General features: G+C 42.5%; 1 protein-coding gene across 2 annotated transcripts; it reads left to right on the top strand.

The window, feature by feature from the left end:
- The first annotated feature begins 168 nt into the window (after positions 1–168).
- LOC100692770 (PHD finger protein 12) lies at positions 169–18876 on the top strand. 2 transcript variants are annotated; one of them, XM_019345184.2, is made up of 15 exons: positions 170–902; positions 1156–1337; positions 3682–3754; positions 6044–6500; positions 6622–6742; positions 6832–6964; positions 7079–7243; positions 7533–7676; positions 8233–8938; positions 10289–10393; positions 10535–10681; positions 10796–10891; positions 14681–14763; positions 14857–14995; positions 17643–18876. In XM_019345184.2, the coding sequence occupies exons 1-15, from the start codon at positions 837–839 to the stop codon at positions 18116–18118; spliced, it is 3093 nt and encodes a 1030-aa protein (XP_019200729.1). In that variant the 5' UTR covers positions 170–836; the 3' UTR covers positions 18119–18876. The 2 variants fall into 2 exon arrangements, with proteins under 2 accessions (XP_019200730.1, XP_019200729.1); XM_019345185.2 differs by lacking the exon at positions 14857–14995 and having other exon boundaries at positions 169–902; positions 17643–17842.
- The last annotated feature ends 1747 nt before the right edge of the window (positions 18877–20623 follow it).

Genomic DNA, 20623 nt, shown 5'->3' with positions numbered 1-20623 from the left:
CACAAGTACGTGTGCACAATAGTAATGAGTAGTGCTATAAGGTAATCTACAGGGAAAGTCATAGCAAAAAAAATAACTTCAAAACGTCAGTTCCAGTCAAAAACACCGTGTAGATAATGTTTTACCGGTTCGTTATAGTGTATCCGAAATTATCTATATCCGTTCCAATACGCATGCGTGTCCGGTGTGCGCGGTTGCGCCAACTGTAAGGATGTTGCTAGCAGCCAGTATAGATGCACAGCCTTTTCACAACAATAACATCAACCAAATTTGCATTTCCACATACTTGATTTGAGGATTATACATTCCGGACGCTGTCGGAAACCAGGTTTTGGGCCGTACTACACCTAGTTTTCTCCTGGATTGTTTGGTTACATTTTGTTTTGACAATGGGAGCGGGGGGCTTTGCAGATTTACAGCGCTCCTTTTTGCAGGAGCAGAAACAAGAATCATGGCTGGCCAGCTAGGCCGCAGATGGATTGTGTAGCTAAGAGCAGTAGTCTACTGTTAGAAAATTCTGTATGTTTTCGTGGCACTTACACATAAAAAGTGGTGCTAAGGAATCAGTATTTTAACTACATAGTTAGACGTCATTTTTGTTACCTTTTTATGGCCAACTACGGCAGCTAGTGAGACCGCTAGCTTCACAACCTTGACTGGTTGACGTTTGCCTAGCTAGCTCCTTTGGGCAGCTAACGATAGCTAACGTCGATTTACCAGACATCCTCTCACCGAAATCATTCGGGAAGTAATTTCTTACAGGATTTATCGTGGTTATTGTGAGCACCGAGGCACTTGGTTCGCAAATTCCTTTTGCAAAGTCTGTTTCTGGATGAATGTGGGACAAAATGGAGACCCCAACGATTGTGTACGATTTGGATACCTCTGGGGGCTTAATGGAGGTAAGGCTGCTATGTCTAAGGCCTTAATTAAGCGAAACATTCCTCTGTTGCTAGCACTTTAATATATTTTACCAAATTTGAATCGCAGCTGTCATCATCACTATAGCCCGCTGTCAAGCGCTTAGCTAGCTAATTCGGCTTGGTAACGGAGGCCACAAATTACTGTTACCGCTCTCTATAAACGTCACAGCGGACACTAGACAAGCAAAGGACAGCCGCGATGTCGCACTAAACAGCTGAACAACTTTTTCAGCAAATTCAAACACTGCTGGCGCCCCCGAAGTCAGAAGAGGTAGAGAAACGGAGTCGGAAACTGGTGAGGGACGTCCGGAGGAGCGGCAGGGCGACTAACCACGACACCTGCGATAGTTGCAGGGAAGGGGGAGACTTGCTGTGTTGTGACCACTGTCCTGCAGCTTTCCATCTCCAGTGCTGGTAAGTTATTTGACTAAAAAACACGTAGAGAATTGATGAAACAAGCGGAAACAACTAAGAGTCCCCGTCAGTTATATGTGTAAGATGGCTGAATGCTAACTCAAGTGATTGTCCTCGGTTACCGTTTCTCGGTGGTTCCGATTCCCGTAGACACATGATTTGAAATGTGTAAAGAAATAATCTGTTAAATGATTTCATTTTGCCTCATAGTTTTTTCGCTACAAAAGCTCACGCTTATATCAATGAAAAGTCAACTTTAACCATCAATTGTTCTTCCGAAATTCCCGCTGTGTTCTCCGTTCACGTTAACCATGGAGGCCGGCTTGAAGCCGCTGTGTTGCCCTCTGTAAGGTTTATTATTAACTCCCATTTTCCCTGGAAACTGCTTGCATGTCGAATTTACTTGCAGACGTTTTCAGAATCTCAGGAAATAAAGCAGTTGAAGTTAATTAAAAGACGTTTGGTGATCTAAGATAGCAACTGATAATTTAAGTAACAGACCAGAATGTTTTCTTGCTCTGGGAGGACTGTGCACCGTTATACCAGTCGTCTATCTTATATACTGACTTTTGGACTTTATAGAGTTTGAAAGTGTATAGCAAACTTATTTTCACGCGTCGCTAATGAAATTATAACATACAGGAGTTAAAATAAATGCTTAAATATGTCGTGTCTGCAAGAGGCTAGAATTAGCTTGCAGTCGGTCCTCCCCTCCTGCCGAGGCTGCAACCAGCGGAGCTGCTGGTAAAAATGTAGCCTCTGTTTACAATATGGCGACCTCGCTGCTCTTTCCCCCCTTCTTCCACCGCCATCTTACAAACCTTTAAAATCAACTCTGATGGAAAAGGGGTGCATTAATAATACGGACGAAATATTCCGCAGTTTTTTTGGACGGGTATAACAGCGTTTGTTGAGGTATTTTCGGTGCCACAGCGATAAATAAATACCCGTCTCATTTTTTCTGTATTACTACTTTTACAGACTGTCACCTGAAAACCGTATAAAACCCGTCTGTACATATATAGCCAAACGTGTGGACGCCTTCAGATTTTGAATATGTATTCATGAATTTTGCTGCTCTAATGTCTATAATGTAAAAGACAGTGTTACATGGCGTGACAGTTCAGTTGTCCCATGCACAGTGCATCTCACATGTGACCACTTCAAACACAAAAGCATCATTAAAAAAACTTTTTTCATTTTTTTAAATCTGTGGAGAAATTTATTATTGTTGTCATTTTACTGGATATGTATTGTATGTCTTAAGTCCAGTTAATTTTAATGTTAAATTCTGCAATTATGAATTCATATACCAGATGCATCAGGGGGAAAAAAGAAGTTTAAAGTTGACTAGAAACTATAGAAACAAACAGCCAATAGAAATGAATAAATTGTTAAAATAGACAAATAATAATGAATCAAAAGAAAAAGTAGTTAAATACGCTTACTACAAGCAAACTAATGGTATGCATCCATCCAGCCATTCTCTTCCACTTATCCTCGTCAGGGTCGCTAGGGGAGCTGAAGCCTATGACAGCTACCATAGGGCGAGAGGCAGAGTACACCCTGGACAGTTGGCCAGTCTGTCGCACGGCGAACACGTAGAGACGAACAACCATTCACACTCAAATTCACACCTATGGGCAATTTAGAATCATCAATTTACCCAACCTTGCTAACTGCATGTCTTTGGACTGTGGGAGGAAGACGGAGTACCCAGAGAGAACCCACGCGAACATGGGGAGAACATGCAAACTCCACACAGAAAGGCCTGGCCAGGTGGTAGAATCAAACTAAGGATCTCCTTGCTGTGAGGCAACGGTGCTAATCACTGCACCACCATGGTTAAAAATGCAAGTTAAAAAGAAAGGAGTAACAAAGCATAATGGATAGATGGTTCAGTTTGGTCACTAAGTGTAATTTTATGAATAACTGTTAAACGAATGGTGGTTGTAAGTAGCAGATGAGTGATGGAAATACCAAGGTAACAGTTAACCAGACATAATTTTAAAAAATGATAAGGTGAAATGAGGTGGATCTGACGAAGTCTTCTTGAATGTGGGCAGTATGTAGTGTAAAACATTGGGAACAATTGATTATTAATGAATGTGTCAGCTACTGTAATGAAAGTATAACATTGAAAACTGCCATTATTTTGCACTGTATGGATGTTTTTATTGTAATGCAGCCATTGGCCCACCAGATGGAGACAGAAGAAACTAGACTTTTGTTTTGATGCCAAAACAATGGGATCAAATCAGTTTTTCATTTGAATGAAATGGGAATTAGAAATTATGATTCATTTTCTGTTATTAAATATTTAATTTCTGTCTTCTTACGACAGCAACCCACCTCTGAGTGAAGAAATGCTTCCTCCAGGGGAATGGATGTGTCATCGCTGCAATGTTCGGAAGAAGGTGAGTGACAGATGTTCTGTTACACATTTGATTCATTCTGCTTTTGAAATGTATCCCGAAGAGTGTGTTCTATGTACTGATAAATTGGACCAATTCAATTTTATTTATACAGCGCCAAATCACAATAATATTTTACCCTACAATAATACATACAGAGAAAAACTCAACAATCATTTGACCCCCTATCAGCAAGCACTTTGGCAACAGTGGGAAGGAAAAACTCCCTTTTAACAGGAAGAAACCTCCAGCACAACAAGGCTGAGGGAGGGGTGGCCATCTGCCGCGACACATAGTGAGTGAGAAAGGTGACTGAAGAAAAAATACTACCCCAGCAGTCTACACCTATTGCAGCATAACTAAGGGAGTATTGAGGGTCAACTGATCCAGCCCTAACTATATGCTTTTACATATGCTGTATGTGAGGAGCAGGATTTTGAATTCAATTCTGGATTTAACAGGGAGCCAATGGAGGGAAGCCAATATAGGAGAAATCTGCTCTCTCTTTCTTGTCCCTGTCAGTACTCTTGCTGCAGTATTTTGGATTAATTGAAGGCTTTTCAGGGAGTTTTTGGACAATCCCGATAATAATGAATTACAATAGTCCAGCCTAGAAGTAATAAATGCATGAAGTAGTTTATCAGCGCCACTCTGAGACAGGATATTTCTTATTTTAGAAATATTACGCAAAGATTAGAATTGGACGAAGTCAGTCCTAGATATTTGTTTAATATGTGCATTGAAGGTCCTGGTCAAAAATGACTCCAGGGTTCCTCACAGTGTTACTGGAGGCCAAGGTAATGCCATCCAGAGTAAGAATCTGCTTAGATACCATATTTCTAAGATTTTCAGAGCCAAGTACAATAACCTCAGTTTGATCTGAATTTAGAAGCAGAAAGTTAGCGGCCATCCAGGTCTTTATGTCTTTAAGACATTCCTGCAGTTTAACTAATTGGTGTGTGTGTTATCTGGCTTTCTGAATAAATAAAGTTGGGTGTCCTCTGCATAGTAGTGCAAATGTATGCTGTGCCTTCTGATGATACTACCTAAGGGAAGCATTTAAAATATAAACAGAATTGGTCCTAGCATATCCATAATTAACCTTAGTGTGTGAAGAGGACTCTCCATTTACACGAACAAATTGGAGTCTATTAGATAGATATGATACAAACTAGGGCTGCCACAAACGATTATTTTGATAGTCGACTAGTCACCGATAATTTTTGCGATTAGTTGACTAATCAGATCATGCATCCACTGCACGTAAAACGTACAGCTTATTGCACCAGCATGCGTCTGCTCTCATATAAACTATCATTATCTTACAGCTTGAAGTGTTTAAGGTATGCGCTAACTAAAAATAAAGACAAGATGATAGTTTATTAAACTTTTAATGAAATTTGCAGATTGTCTCAGTGGAGTTTAATAAACTCAGCCGTCTGCTCCTTGCTATCTAAAGTATAACAGGACATTGGAGTAAATTCTACCATCTCACACTTTTGTTTAATCCGTTTTCTGTTTGATGTTTATTCAGCTGTGTGAAAAAACTTTAATCTCAGGCAAACCGATTTACTCAGGAACAAATCAAACACTGAAAAAAGCCAAACAATAACATTTTAAAGTTATCAAAGTGACTTATATATCGTGTTTAACCTGAGTAGCGAAAGACAGCGGGGATCTGAAAACAATGTGCCAGGACTGCTTCTTCTTCTTCAGGGTTTAACGGCAGCTGGCATCCTTGTACATGCAGTGCTGCCATCTTCTGTTTCAGTCCGTTATTACACTCTTAAATCCTACTACTTATTCCAGCGTCTTTCGGGATCTTACAAAGCTTCAAACGACGCGTCGACTATTAAATTAGTCGTCGACGATCGTCGACGTAATTGTGACTAGCCGACAAATCGTGGCAGCCGTAATACAAACCACTGCAGAAGTAAATACCTACAGCATGCTCTAATCGCTTTAATGAAATATTATGGTCAACAGTATTCAACGTTGCACTGAGGTCTAGCAAGACAAGCACAGAGATGAGTCCACTGTCAGAGGCCATAAGAAGATCATGCGTAACCTTCACTAAAGCTGTTTCTGTGCTGTGATTGGTCTGAAATCTGACTGAAAGTGTTCAAATAAGCCATTCCCCTGCAGATGATCTGTTAGCTTTTTTAAAATTATTTTTTCAACAATTTTGAGATAAAAGGAAGGTTGGAGATTGGCCTCTAACTAGCTAAGACAGCAGGGTCAAGAGATGGTGTTTTAAATCAGTGTTTGGGTTTTGTGTGCGAATATGTACAGAAAAGAGAACAGAAGTCTGAACAGACCAACGGCCTGCCAGAGAAATCCTCCTCCAAGCGGTGCGCTTCTCCGGCCGTGGAGCTGGAGCTCAACGCTGGCCCGCTGCGGCTTGATGGTCTACCTCCAGGGGCTGGAGCTGCAGGCCCTGGTCTACGAGTGGCCCAGGTACGATTGTTGGACCGCAGAACCAGCAGCAGGCCAAGCAGCCGACCTGGGACTCCAAATTCCAACACTTCATCCACCCCAACCCCCTCAGAGGAGCAGAACGATGGAGAGGAGGAGGCAGCAGAGCCTGAGGATGAAGTTCAGGGTGCAGAGCTCGAGAGTTCTACAGTTTCTGCTCCGACACCGCGACTCCTCAAGAGGCCCTTTCAGCTCCTAATAGCGGCTGCTATGGAGAGAAACCCCACTCAATTTCAGCTGCCGAGTGAGCTCACCTGCACCACTGCACTACCAGGTCAGTCAGTCATAATGACTAACAAAATATGATTTCATTCAGCGCCCTAAGTTTAAAATACCTCTTTATATATGCAGTTTGGGCCGTTTCTTAAATGTTGCTCTTTTGTTTGGATTTCTAGGCAGCAGTAAACGGAGGAAAAAAGAAGAGCTGCTTGGAAAGCCATTCAGGAGGCCTCAGCATGAACTGGATCCCAATGGTCTAGTCCCTTTGCCAGTCAAAATCTGCTTTTCATGCAACAGGTCAGGAGTTCTGGAGCACAGTGCAAAGAAGTAGACGAAGCCCCGAAGCGATGACAGCAGGTACTAATTCTATTTATTTGGTCTCTCAGGAGTTGCAGGTTGGCTCCGCTGATCCAGTGCGATTACTGTCCCCTCCTGTTCCACATGGACTGTCTGGACCCTCCACTCACAGCTTTACCTGCCGGCAAATGGATGTGTCCAAACCATGTCGAGCACTTAGTAGTAAGATGCGCTGTGCTGATTCTAAGCTAAAGCTGCTTTCCTTTTCCTTTTATTGACATAAATTTTTATTAATATATTTTTCTGTTTTATCTCAAATGTTTGTTTGCTGTGCAGCTGAATCAGAGGAGCCTCAGCCTGTCCAGCCGCTGTCAGCTCTTCGATCAGTTCCAGGACAGGATGTCCCAGCACGCAGTTAAGTTGGACTTCCTGCGTAGAGTACATCGGCAGAATGCTCCAAACCGGCGCACCACTCACCAGCGCAACAAGAAAACCATCAAGGTAGACCTGTGTCTCAGTGTGACGGTGCAGTGTGTTGGATTTCATATAATCCTTTTTTCTTGGCCACTGGAACACAGGTGGAGATCTAGGAAATTGATGACTTTAATAATATATCTGTTTCACTAAGACAGTAATACCTAGATACTGACAGCCATAAATTTAAGCAGTTGTGCACTTGTATGTGAACTGACCTTTGTGAGTTAGATGCTATTCTTAGAAACATCTGAACATAGTGGCTAATTTGCTAGAAAGTGTTAGATTGTCTCTAACAATCAGTGTTTTTATTCAGGTGCCAGATGCCATCAAGTCCCAGTACCAGAATCCTCCGCCCATGCTGCTTCCTGCAGGGGTGCGCCAGCTGGAGCTGGTCTGCAGTGGCATTCCTGACCATCAGCCCACAAAGCATTTCACCACAGAGGCTGAGCAGCAGGAGGTAGGCACAAGAGAAACCAGCAGCTGCCTAACATGTTCTTTAAGTCCGATTGTAATGATAGTTCCCTGAAGCAGGCTTCTGTGTGCTAAAATCTGTATCATCTGATGTAATCGAATGTGAGATTAATAGGAGTGTAGTTTAAAGATGATTGATCGCTTTCCTTTTCATTTTGGATTACTATGAAGAGAGTTTGGACAAGAAGTTTTTTGAGAGTTAGATTTTTGGTGTAGATAAATGAAACACTGACACATCCTGTGTACTGTGTTTATCAGAAAATAACAGAAAATTCAGTTTCAGAAGTTGTGAAAGCTGAACCAACTGCTTCACTACACTTCCAAACCTTCACATTGCAACAGTTGCATTAAAAAGTCTGTTTTGTTTCACAGACTGTGTAGACTGTAGAGCTTTGAGTAATTAATTGAAAATTGCAGCAAAAGACAAATTCTGGTATCTGTTTGTTCGAGTGATATAAATGAATTCTTGATGAAGAGGAGGGCCTCTCAACAGACCTGCTGGTTGCTTCTTTATAATAACATACATGTGTTGTGTTGAACAGTGGCTTCAGGATGTCATCGCTCTCCAGTGCAGTATCATGCGACACCTATCCATCAAACAGAAGGCCTCATCAACAGAGTGGGACTTTGAACAGAAAGCAAATACACAATCAAGTGGACCATCAGAGGACATGAAAACTCAGGCCTCATTAGAAAGGACTTCTTCCCCTGATGCCTGCTCTAAAGCTTGCAGTACACCCAGTGACTCCCAGGGGGCCTCTCTTTCCAAGGACAGCCCATCAGGGCTAGTTCTTTGCAAATGCACCGTGACACCATGTCAGAACTGTAGGAAACCTAATGGACCTCTGGAATTGGTTCAGCCTCCCAGAGCCAATGGACCTGTAGACTGTAACAGTGCCTCAGATTCCTGCAGGCAGGCTGAGCTACAGAACAGACTGAAGCCTGGGAAAACGCCATCAGACTCAGCTTCTGCCTCTGCACTGGTGAACCACATAGGAACAGAAATGGTTAAGAAGGAACCCGAGAGCTCTGTAAATGCATGTGCTCAACAGAACTGCCCCACTGCCCCCACGATATGGCCCCACAGTGGCCATCAGAACCACAGGAGCCAGACAGAGCCCCAGGAGGAGTGTATGAGCACCGATGAAAAGCCCTCCTTCTCAATCACCAGCAGTTCCTTCACAGATGCACCATCTAGAGGCAGCCAGGAGCACGACTCAGTGAAGTTTGGTTCAGCACCTACTCCAGGTACACATCAGAAATGTCAAAGCTGCAGTCTTAATGTTTCACTTTATACAGCTAATGATAATAATAATAATAATTTATTTTAATAATACTTTAAAGTGTAAGAGATAATGTACAGTAGCTATAGTGATTATGAGGGCCCCACCCTGGAGCCAGGCCTGGGGAGGGAGCTCAAAGGAGTCTAACCAGAGACTGTTTTAGCCCATGCAGCCTGGCTGTGTACAGGCTAAAGAGATGATATGGGCCCACCCCCCATGTGCTCACCATTTGGAGGAGGTGTTGTGGGGGTTTTGTGCAATGTGTGTCAGTTGGCAGTAAATGGGTGCCATGGGGTCTATGAGAGAACATTTAATTTAAGGCTTTAGCAACATTATTTTAAATATTTAAAATAATATAAATACATTTTTAACATTAAAGAAATTGTGTTAATAGTCATGCTGTTAGGCTGAAGTATTATTATTATTATTATTATTATTATTATTATTATCTCCACTATCATAACGTCTGTTTTGTGCAGCAGGAAACATTGCATTAAAGCACAGAGAAGGCCTCAGAACTGAGAATGGTTATATGCTCACCTTTCTTCACTGCAGGCACTACATGCTTGTTTGAAGGCTTATACACATTCACTAGCACACTTTAACACACATGCACACAGACCAACTCTACTTCATCTAGGAGCTGCAATACTGTCAGAACTCTTTTTTTCCCCTTATAATGTAAGAAAGAACTCCAAGAAGATGGGAAGAAGGCCATTTTATTTTATGCTTTAGTCTAGGATACATGGGATGCATAGCTTATTTTATTTGGCAGGTCACTTAAAATTCTTATTCCGTTATTTCTACTGTTAATAATTTATCTGTTTTTTGTCTTTAGGAAAATGTTTCTTCAAAAAAGTGGAAATGTGATTTTGATATGGGATGAAAATACAATGAAAGAGTTGAGGTCTTTTGGCAGATAATGTATATAGTTAAACTATCAAAACAAGTGGGAACAAATGAGAAGTTCATTTTGAAAGACCTGAGTTTTCTCTCATTTGAATATTTACTATTGCTATTGGTTGAATACTCAATTGCTAACATAATCTGTAGTGCTAACAGTTTTCTTGCATGCTTTGTATCGTGAGGCCCCATTTACCAAAAGGATACATGGTCATTTAAGAGCACATTTTATTTTCAGTTATACAGTTATGAAGGGAAAAAAAAGGTTATTCAGATATAACTTGCTTTACCTTATATCTCAGTAATAGTTCCTGTGCACTTTTTTCCTTTATACTGAACTATCAAAAACTAGTCCTTCTCTTATCTCATCTCATCAATTTGTCTGTTATTTTTTTCTTCTCCTTTCCCTCAGACATAAAGGCTGCTCCTGCACTGATGGACTCACTGCTGCCCAACACACTGTCCTCCATCACCAACCTGTCCAGCTGCATGAAGGATGGAAAAGAGGAGGATGGGGGTGAGTTTGTCACTCTGTGGCCACATGTGACACTTTAAGAGCCTTTGTATTGCTGTGTTCTGCTATGAAGCACACGAAGATGTAATTAGCTTCTAGCGGTTGTGTGTTTGTGTGTGTGTGTGTGTGTGTGTGTGTGTGCAGGGATCGAGCTTGACAAACTGGATGCAGAGATGATCAAGCTCTTGGCCTATCAGAGGATCCAGCAGCTCTTTGCTCCCAAAGTGCCCAGTACTCAACCTCCCCCCACCACCAGCACTACCCCAAAAACCTCAGCACCCCACCCAAACAGTAAGACACCTTTGCACTACAATTTAGTCTGTTTACTTGTCAAGAAGTCAGTTTTTCTGCTGTTTGATTGCTGTTTTGTTCTAATTATTAAAACCTACACTCTCCTCCTTCCAGGTCAGAAAAAGGTGCAAGCCCGAGCGGTCTTTTACCCTCTGACAGGAAAAGGAGCAGCTGTCAGCATGTGCTATAGGACGTTACACATAGGATCAGGTAGGACATTCTGTCGCTGTGACTTTGACCCTGCTGCGTTCTGTGCCCTGGCTCTGAGCAACTCTTAGGTTTCACCTTTGATGGGGAAAGGTTCACGTAGGAGAATACAATTAAAGCTGCTCTGATGTACTTTTATAAAATCATACCAGTTCACCAAACTCCAGTTAAGCATGTTTGATTTAGGTTATATTCTTGCCTTGTGACTAAAGTTTAGTAAGACAGAAGTACAACATAGGTAGGGCCCCATTATACCTGCTGTGTGGTGCCTGGCAAATGTCACCATATAGCAAAATTGATGTTACATGTTGTAAGCTGTCATCTCTGCTGGTCATCCATCCATCCATCCATCCATCCATCCATCCATCCATCCATTTTCTTCTGCTTATTTGGGCTGGGTTGCGGAGGCAGCAGCCCAAGCAGAGAAGGCTAGACCTCCCCCTCCCCAGCCACCTCCTCCAGCTTGTCCGGGGGGAACACCAAGGTGTTCCAAGGCCACCCGAGGGATATAATCTCGGTCTGGCCCGGGGCCTCCTCCCAATGGGACATGCCCGGAACACCTCACCCAAGAGGCACCCAGGAGGCATCCTTGTCAGATGCCCGAACCACCTCAACTGGCTCCTTTCGATGTGGAGGAGCAGCAGCGCTACTCTGAGCCTCTCCTGAATGGCCAAACTTCTCACCCTATCTCTAAGAGAGAGGCCAGCCACTCTTCGGAGGAAGCCCATTTCTGCCGGTTGTTTCCGCGATCTCGTTTTTTCGGTCACTGCCCATAGCTCATGAACATAGGTGAGGGTAGGGACATAGATCGACCGGTAAATTGAGAGCTTCGCTTTTACACTAAGCTCTCTCTTCACCACAACAGACCAGTACAGTGTCCGCATGACTGCGACCGCCGCACCAATCCGTCTGTCGATCTCCTGCTCCCTTCTCCCGTCACTCGTGAACAAGACCCCGAGATACTTAAACTCCTCCACTTGGGGCAGGAACTCGTCCCTGACCCGGAGTGGCAACTCCACCCTTTTTCAGCTGAGGACCATGGCCTCAGATTTGGAGGTGCTGATTCTCATTCCCACCGCTTCACACTCGGCTGTGAACCGTTCCAAGGCGAGCTGGAGGCCATCACCCAATGAAGCCAACAGAACCACATCATCTGCAAAAAGCATAGATGAGATCCTGAGACCACCCAAGTGAAAGCCTTCCACCACTTGGCTACGCCTAGAAATTCTGTCCTTAAAAAATATGAACAGAATCGGTGACAAAGGGCAGCCCTGGCAGAGCCCATCACCCACCAGGAACGAGTCCAACTTATTGCCGGCAACGCAACGGTTGTATAAGGACTGAATGGCCCAGACACCCCATATTCCTGGAACACCCCCCACAGGACCCCCTGAGGGACACGGTCGAATGCCTTCTCCAAGTCCACAAAGCACATGTAGCCTGGTTGGGCAAACTCCCATGCACCCTCAAGTATCCTTGAGATGATGAAGAGCTGATCCAGTATTCCACGACCAGGACGAAAACCACATTGTTTCTCCTGAATCCGAGGTTCGACTAACGGACAGACTCTCCGCTCCAGCACCCTGGCATAGACTTTCCCAGGGAGGCTGAGGAGTGCGATTCCCCTGTAGTTGGAACACACCCTCCGGTCCCCTTTCTTAAAGATTGGAACCACCACCCCAGTCTGCCAATCCAGAGGTACGGCCCCTGGTCTCCATGCAACATTGTAGAGGCGTGTCAACCAAGACAGACCTACAAGATCCGGAGCCTTCAGGAACTTGGGGCGGACCTCATCCACCCCAGGGGCTCTGCCACCAAGGAGTTGTTTAACTGCCTCAGTGACCTCGCCCCCAGAGATTGGCGGGTTATCCACGGAAGACGTGCCAGTGGGATTAAGGAGGTCCTCAAAGTATTCCTTCCACCGCCCGACAATTTTCACAGTCGAATTCAGCAGCACTCCACCCGCACTATACACAGTGCAGGTAGAACACTGCTTTCCCCTCCTGAGTCGCCTGACGTTTTGCCAGTCTTGGCCGCCGCCTGGCTCACAATGCACTCCTGCGGGTGGTGGGCCTGCAGGAAGATGTGCCCATGTCCCTTTTTCGGGCTGTGCCCGGCCGGGCCCCATGGACGAAGGCCCAGCCACCAGGTGCTCGCCCTCAGGCACCCTCCCCTTGCCTGGCTCCAGGGCGGGGCCCCGGTAACCCTATCCCGGACAGAGTGAATTGTTCCCTCGATGGTCTTGTCATAGGGGTCTTCTGAATCGCTCTTTGTCTGGTCCCTCAACCAGGACCAATTTGTCATGGGAGACCCTACCAGGGGGCAAAAGCCCCCAGACAACATAGCCCCTGGGACACACAAACCCCTGCCCCACAATAAGGCAGCGATTCACGGAGGGGACTTGTCCATTTTTATAGTCTGATGCATTGTTCCATTGCTGCTGCAGCTGGGTTAAAGTCTGTTTTTAATGGTATTCTAACATCATATCAGTGCAGAAGTTTAGAGATTCACAGGTTATACAGAGGGAGATGTTGAAGCTTTGAAACGTGGCAAAAACTTTGAAATTCCTTGGCTTCCAACTTTGACTTCTCCTTCTATACCAGCGCTGATTTGGAGGACTGGCAACACCTATTGTTAAGAAGAATACTGTAGCACGTACACGTGCACCGTAACAGCTAGCATGAATGGATATAGCTGTGTGATGGTATTACCGCTGACACGCAAAGCTGCCAACACAGCAGGTATACCAGGGCTCCTGGTTTGGTGTCTTGGACCTGAGCTAATCACTCCTACAGATATAAAAATGGGAAGTGATGCAGAAGCAGGTTGTGGAAAAACTAACAACATGCCATGATTCATTAGCTTGCAGAACCACCAGACATTCTTGTGTAGGTTTGCTGATGTGCTTGGAGTCATTGCACTGCCTGATCCTAGGTGAATTTTTGGGGACTTTACCTCCTGGGAATATTTTGCAGCTGTCTTGAATGTTTTCCACTTGAATAGTGAATAATCCTTCTCATGGTACAATTATGAGCGTGTTTGGGACTGGCTTTATGCCACTTCAAATGCTGACGTGCAGCACTCATTTATTCTTTAAGACATCTTTCCTCTTTGGCATTATGTTGACACACACCAGAATGCTTCTGAGTTTATAGAGGTGGTCACTCATGCTGATAATCAGTTAATCAATTGCGTTTGATTAGCAGTATGTACCTGCTACTTGCCATCTTTATTTCTATGGAAGCAGTAAGGGTTTGCTTAGTGTTTCATACACTAATTCTGCATTTTGGCTTAGTTTTTGTCAAATACATGACAGTGTAATGTCATATTTTATAGTTCATCTGAGGTTGTATTTCAAGACCTGGGAAGACCCAGATGATTTTCATTTTGTCCTAATATGTAAACCTTGACAGAAGGTATCCTTTTAACCATGACTGTACTTCTGTACGACAGGCAGCAATACACGACAGAGTATAATATAATAATATATTGAGCCTGTACTAGCTCCCAATCTCTGCATTAGTCAGTTTGAGTGATAGTTGATACCTTCATCTTTAAATCGGAATATTTTAAGCAAGTTGTCTGTGAAAGTAAGTTGTTAGACCTGTGAGGGTTACAACAGGACCATGTGGAATAAAAACTATTGGACAAAAACACAATATGTCACATTGGAGTGCAGGACATTAAAATACATTTTGACACATCAATATTGCAGAAAAAAAATCCATGTTGCAAATCTATATTCTTTGTGTTGTGGGAAAGGGTGTTTAAGTCTTTAACTGTTTCTTTTAGGTGCTGACATGGATGTGTGCCTTACAAACTACGGTCACTGCAACTACATATCGGGGAAACATGCCTGTATTTTCTATGATGAGGTAAGGCCTTTAAACTACATCACTCTGCAGAGTGCTCCTGTGGTTGTTAGTGACCAAGATGTAAATTGTGTGTGTGTGTTTGTCGTCCTTCAGAATACAAAGCATTATGAGCTTCTGAACTATAGCGAGCATGGCACCACAGTGGATAATGTCCTGTACTCATGCGATTTCTCTGAGAAGACCTCACCATGTCCACCCAGTGGCCTGGTAGCCAAAGTCCAAGGAATCATTCGTGAGTACATCTCCTTCATCTGTTTGGATTGGCTTGAAGGAACCCAGGTCTGTGTGCCCAGTTAGTTTAAATTTGGACTGCTGATGAGGTTGTCACTCATAGATTTTGTATGAACACAATTTTATGAATATCCATCCATCTTCTTCCACTTAGCCACTCATCTGTATGTGTTCTGGTTAAAATTAGAGCATGTTGTAGGTAGGGCAGGGCGATATGGCCAAAAATATTTATCACGGTATATATTTGAAAATTTGCGATAACGATATAACTGACGATATAATTGATCCGAGACAAAATACAACTCCACAACTTTACTAGCGCAAAAAAAACCCCCATCCATTTATTTTCACTTAAACAAGCAGCTGTTTTTTATATGCATTAAAGCTATATAAAAATTTAACAGTGCAAATGCAAATTCCTTGCTGAAAGTTTAACCAAAAGGCATTTCCAGTAGAAATGGGCTGACATATCCTGAGCATAACCATGTATAATATCCACTGAAGTTAAAAAGAGGTGCTTTGCAACATTAAACTGCAGTGTGCCAAATAAAAAAGCCAAATATGTATTTTTCGGACCATAAGGTGCACGGGATTATAAGGCACATTAAGCGAAACAAAGCAGTCAGATAAATCAAACTTTATTCAACTCATTCTTCTTGCTTCCTCCACTTCTGTACCATTGATTCATTAATGCTGTATTCTATCACAGCTGCTCTATTCCCATGTTGTTGCAGTATATTAATGACTAACCTCGTATTGTGGATGGATTATCTCAGTTGTTCTCCTGACTGAAGTTTGGTCCGTTTACAGCATCCTGCCATGCGATTGCATTTGTCCCTAACCATCGGGAACCCTCACGTTAACTTTAATAGAGTGGAAAAGTGTTAGCCTTCATCCTCCAGCTTCACTGTTTATGTTATGCTAACATAGCTGTGTCGCTAGCGATCACGTAGCACATCATTATATACCAGCTAGCCCAACTTCAGTAACCCTACAAACATTACTGCTGTTTAGTTTTCTGTCTTCATTTATGTTGGAAGTGATAGCAGAGCTGTACGTTTGAATTTTTTCAGAAATCTCTTAGTCAGAACATGCTATATCATGCTTAGGTAACTAGCGAAACTAGTGAGCTAACTTCCGCTAGCTTCCTGCTAACTTCTAACTCCGTTAAATGTAATAAATTCTGTTTTCATGGATGCCTGGATGTTAAACACCTGGTAAAGCAGCAATGCTGATCGTTTTATTAAAGATGAAAGAATTTAGACAGTTTTTAACTCTCAGTGATGCTGTGTGTTCGTTTGACTTTGGGACCTGAAGCGGACGGAGTTTAGGACCCAGATTACTCCCAGATTTACGAGCACCTTAGTCCGACAAATACGGCAATAACGACGGCCGCTTGCATGTTCTACAAAAAAATGTGCTTTGTTGTGTATCTGACGGACAAACACCAAACCGGTTCCACATCACTGAAGTTGCACCATTTTTACAAACCAATTCTGGTTCATCCGTTTCACTCAACAATCAGCCATGTGCGTATAAAAACAAAGGCACTGCGCATGCGCGTTTTACCCATATTCTATTGCGATATTTCATTTTCTTATCGTTGCCTAACATTGTACCGGTATTACCGTGAACGGTATAATATGGCCCAGCCCTAGTTAAAATGGTTAAAATTTTATTTGTGAAGAAATCATAACGTCATTGCTTCTGTAACTTAAAGGAATACTTTAATTTATACTCTAATACTGAAAAGAATCATTTTTAGTTTGGCTAGAATTTCAGAAAGTGTAGCCCCCCATGTGCTTAATGTCAGTGTCCTGTTTGTTACAACGCTGACACTCTCCTGCAGTATTGGTCAGCTTTTAGTGTTCTTCATCCAAATTGTGGTCAAGGTCACATTTGTCATTCTTAATGGATACATGTAATTAGTTTGTGCAGTATAGTGAACCAATGACAAGAAGACTTGCTGTAATTCATACCTTACAGTGGCCTATGAAATGTGATGAGCTATGCGTGCCTATTCTTAAGTGAATAATATTATCTTAATATAAAAATAAAATAAATAAATGAACATCATCATTAGCTGTCTTCAGTCAACCCATGTTATTGGACTGCAGCTGCTGGCTCTTGTTCTGCTCAGAGTCCCAGTGAGCTCATTGTATTGTATTCTCATTGCTGGAGGATGTAGTAAACTTACAGTGGTAAACTTGGTGCATATGGCATTGTAGCAATCAAAAAGGTAAATAAATAAAGTGCTAAAATGAGCAGTCAGATATACTTGTTCTGTGGCAGACCACGTTATGTAAAATCTGAATGTTGCTCGTATCACATAGAGCTTCCAGTCTTAATCTGTTATAAAAGATCATTTGGACAGCTGTTTAATTAGTAAAGAGCTGCAGTGTGAAACAGCATTAAATCAAATTTCTCTGAAACTGCTTATAGATGATGAGTGTAAAACATGTTTGCCACAGTTCAGCTTTCCACATGTTTTTAGTCTTATTTTCAAAGCAAAGTGTTAATTTTTGTGGATAAAATGTAATCAGTGAAATCTTTTCATGGTTACATTGTCTTTACATTAATGGAGTTTACCGTGACACTAGTCTGTACAGACGTCTTTCTCAGACCTGCTGTCTTTCTTCTTTGCGTAGGTCGCAGTAAGAAACGGGAAGAGGACGAGGGAGCCAACTCCGTGGTGGGGTTGTTGCCAGTAGGTGGAGTGATGAGTAGCCAACGTCAGGGTGGTGCTGAGCCGTCTTGTAGCTGCAAAGCGAGTAGCTCCAGTCTAATTGGAGGCAGCGGGGCAGGCTGGGAGGGCACGGCCCTGCTCCACCATGGCAGCTACATCAAACTGGGCTGCCTCCAATTTGTCTTTAGCATCACTGAGTTTGCCAGTAAGCAGCCCAAAGAGGAGCAGGCCACTACACCTGCTGCCAGTTGCACAAGCACCAACACCAGCAGCAGCAGTGTCATCAGCACCACCCTCACCACCACCGCTAACACCTCCACATCATCACCACCCCCCAGCACTGCCACAACGAGCGGCTTTTCCAACCAGGATGAGGCTGACTCTGAGACTGTACCTCCCCACCAAGTGCCCGTACTGCGTTCTAACTCTGTTCCATAATCCGCACAGGAAGCCCCGCCCTCCCTCTTATTTTGCACCTTCTGTGTCACAATGAAGGGAAAGCTGCACAGCTGGTTGGTCAACAGGGAAAAGTTCTTTTTTGTTTTTGTTTTAATGGTTTATATCTTTGCATGAACTTGAAGTATTATTGACAATCTTTTTTTTTTTTTTCTTTTTTTCTTTTTAATGACTGACGTAACCTTGTGTTCACTTCAGACCGTTAGGACTTTGAGCAAACATTACTTCCTTGCGCTCAATCTTTGTTTTTGCCAGTATATTAGTTATGTATGGTGTAACCTTTTTGTCAGTCAGCCCATTTAGCACAAACATTTTTTTTTTTTTTTTTCCTTTGTAGTATTGAATTCCATACATTCTAATTTCTTTTGCTGCTTTTGCACCACAGGTAGCTATATATGTATGAAAACATACATGCTTATACACTATAACATGTATATATAATGTAAATACTTTTTAATTCAGTGCCTCTCGATTGGAGAAACATTGGATTTCATGTAGATTTGCCATTTTTTGGTTTTTAACTGTACAGCTCATTGAATTTGTGATACTGTGTAGAGTACCAGACGTTTTGTGATAAAACTTGTTCTTAGTCTGTACTTTCCGCTGTAGTCCATCTGTAAATACCGTATAGTTTTAGCACTCATTTTAACATCTTGTGCTGCTGTGTATATAAGCACTCTTTGTCTGTACCTGCTTGTCTGTTCAAACCTGTAAATACAGAAAGATTTTCTAAGAACAAACTCAGTGTTTATGCCTGTTATTTTCAGCCTTGTTCTACTTCCACTTTGAGCTCTAGTTTGGTTTTCACTTTCTGAGACAGCAAGTTCAGTACTGACAGGGGCGGATCTACAGGGGTGGGCATGTGCCACCCTAAAATAATCTCTTGCCACACCCTAGCTGTTTGCTTATGACAATGTTGTTTATTAAAATAAGCTAACATTAACACTTTGAGCTGCAATTAACATTGTAGCTAGGCTCTACAAAAATGAATATATTGCATAGTGTTACCCTCCCTCCCCTATTAAAAAATGGTTCAGCCGTGCTTTATTTCTTGTTGTCAGTAACAACCAATGCCTATGATTGTGCCGAGCACATTTGGAATCAAGAGTTTATCAGTGAGGTTGACGCGGACCTGGTCATCATACTGTTCGTTCAGAACGCTCATGGTCTAGGCTTGTATCGCAACAACAACAAAAAATGTAAATATGGACAAAGTGATAACGTGCGCTATGAAAAGCAGACTGTGGGTTGGAACAGAAAGAAACGTGTTTTGTTTTAATTTCTGTACCTCATGGTTGTTTAATTCAAAAATACAGGAAGCAGCAACAGGTGCAAATACAGTTATTAAGGTGTCACACGTTAGGGCTCTCACAAAGTTGGTGCATTAACTGTTTAGAAATGACAGCCCTTTTCAGAAGCTTAAAAGTAACTGGACACCCTGATATGATTTTAAAGAAAATTATCGTTTTTAAAAACTTTGATGAAAATCTTTGGCAGTCAGTGACTGACTGAGGTCTAGATGCTCTGTCGGACCTTTACTACAGCCACTTTTGGTTTGTTTATTTGTTTCTCTGCCTTCAGTTTTGTCTATGGTACAGTTAATAGCATTTATTTCCATATATACGAAGGCCCTGGAGCCGTGCACATTCAATCCCAAATGAAAACATGAACAATTTTTTCTTTACTGAAAATGAAGAAAAAGAATATTAGGTTGTTCACAAAAATAGAAGTATCTGCATTTTCATTTACAAACTGGAGTATTTACAGTAGAAACTGAAAATGAAATGAGGATTTTGCTTTTCCTTTAAGCACTCAACTAATATTGAGTTGTATAACCATTATTTCTGATCACTGTTTTACATCTGTGTGGCATGGAGTCAACGAACATTTGACACCTGCCTCCAAGCTGACTGGACTACATTCCACAGATCTTCTGCATTCTTGGGTTTTGCATCAAGAACACAATTTTTGAGGTCATTCCACTAATTCTCAATCGGATTGAGGTCTTTGGATTGGGCTGGTCACTTCATAACATCAATCTGTTTTTGTCTGCAACCAGGATGTTGCCCCCTTGCTGGTGTGTTTGGGGTTGTTGTCCTGCTGAAACACCCATTTTAAGGGCATTTCTTCCTAAGCATAAGGCAACATGACCTCTTCTAGTGTTTTTAGGTACTGAAGCTGGTACATGGTGCCTGTTATGTGATAAATGGGCCCCACTCCAAAGTATGAGAAAGATCCCCAAACCATTATGCTTGCACCTCCATGTTTTACAGTCTTCGCAGTGTACTGTGGCTTGTATTCAGTGGCCTTTACACCCAATAAGAACAATTTTGCTCTCATCTGTCCACAGAATATTGCACCACTTCTCTTTCGGCTAGTCTTTGGCAAACTGTAACCTTTTCAATACATGTGTTTTTTCATCAATGGTACTTTACGAGGGTTTCTTGCAAATAGTTTGGTTTCACATAGGCGTCTTCTGATTGTTGA

This window comes from Oreochromis niloticus, linkage group LG14 (assembly GCF_001858045.2).
Source record: "Oreochromis niloticus isolate F11D_XX linkage group LG14, O_niloticus_UMD_NMBU, whole genome shotgun sequence".
In the NCBI taxonomy this organism is placed as follows: Eukaryota; Metazoa; Chordata; class Actinopteri; order Cichliformes; family Cichlidae; genus Oreochromis; species Oreochromis niloticus.
Note: the sequence above shows the minus strand (reverse complement) of the source record. Positions and strands in the feature narration are given on the sequence as shown.

What these genes read in the sequence shown, in the direction of transcription:
- LOC100692770 (XM_019345184.2), top strand. Translation starts at nt 837, where the DNA reads ATGTGGGACAAAATGGAGACCCCAACGATTGTGTACGATTTGGATACC. An exon ending in ACCATGTCGAGCACTTAGTA is followed by an intron (nt 6,965 to 7,078) that starts GTAAGATGCGCT and finishes TTTGCTGTGCAG; the next exon opens with CTGAATCAGAGGAGCCTCAG. An exon ending in GACGTTACACATAGGATCAG is followed by an intron (nt 10,892 to 14,680) that starts GTAGGACATTCT and finishes TGTTTCTTTTAG; the next exon opens with GTGCTGACATGGATGTGTGC.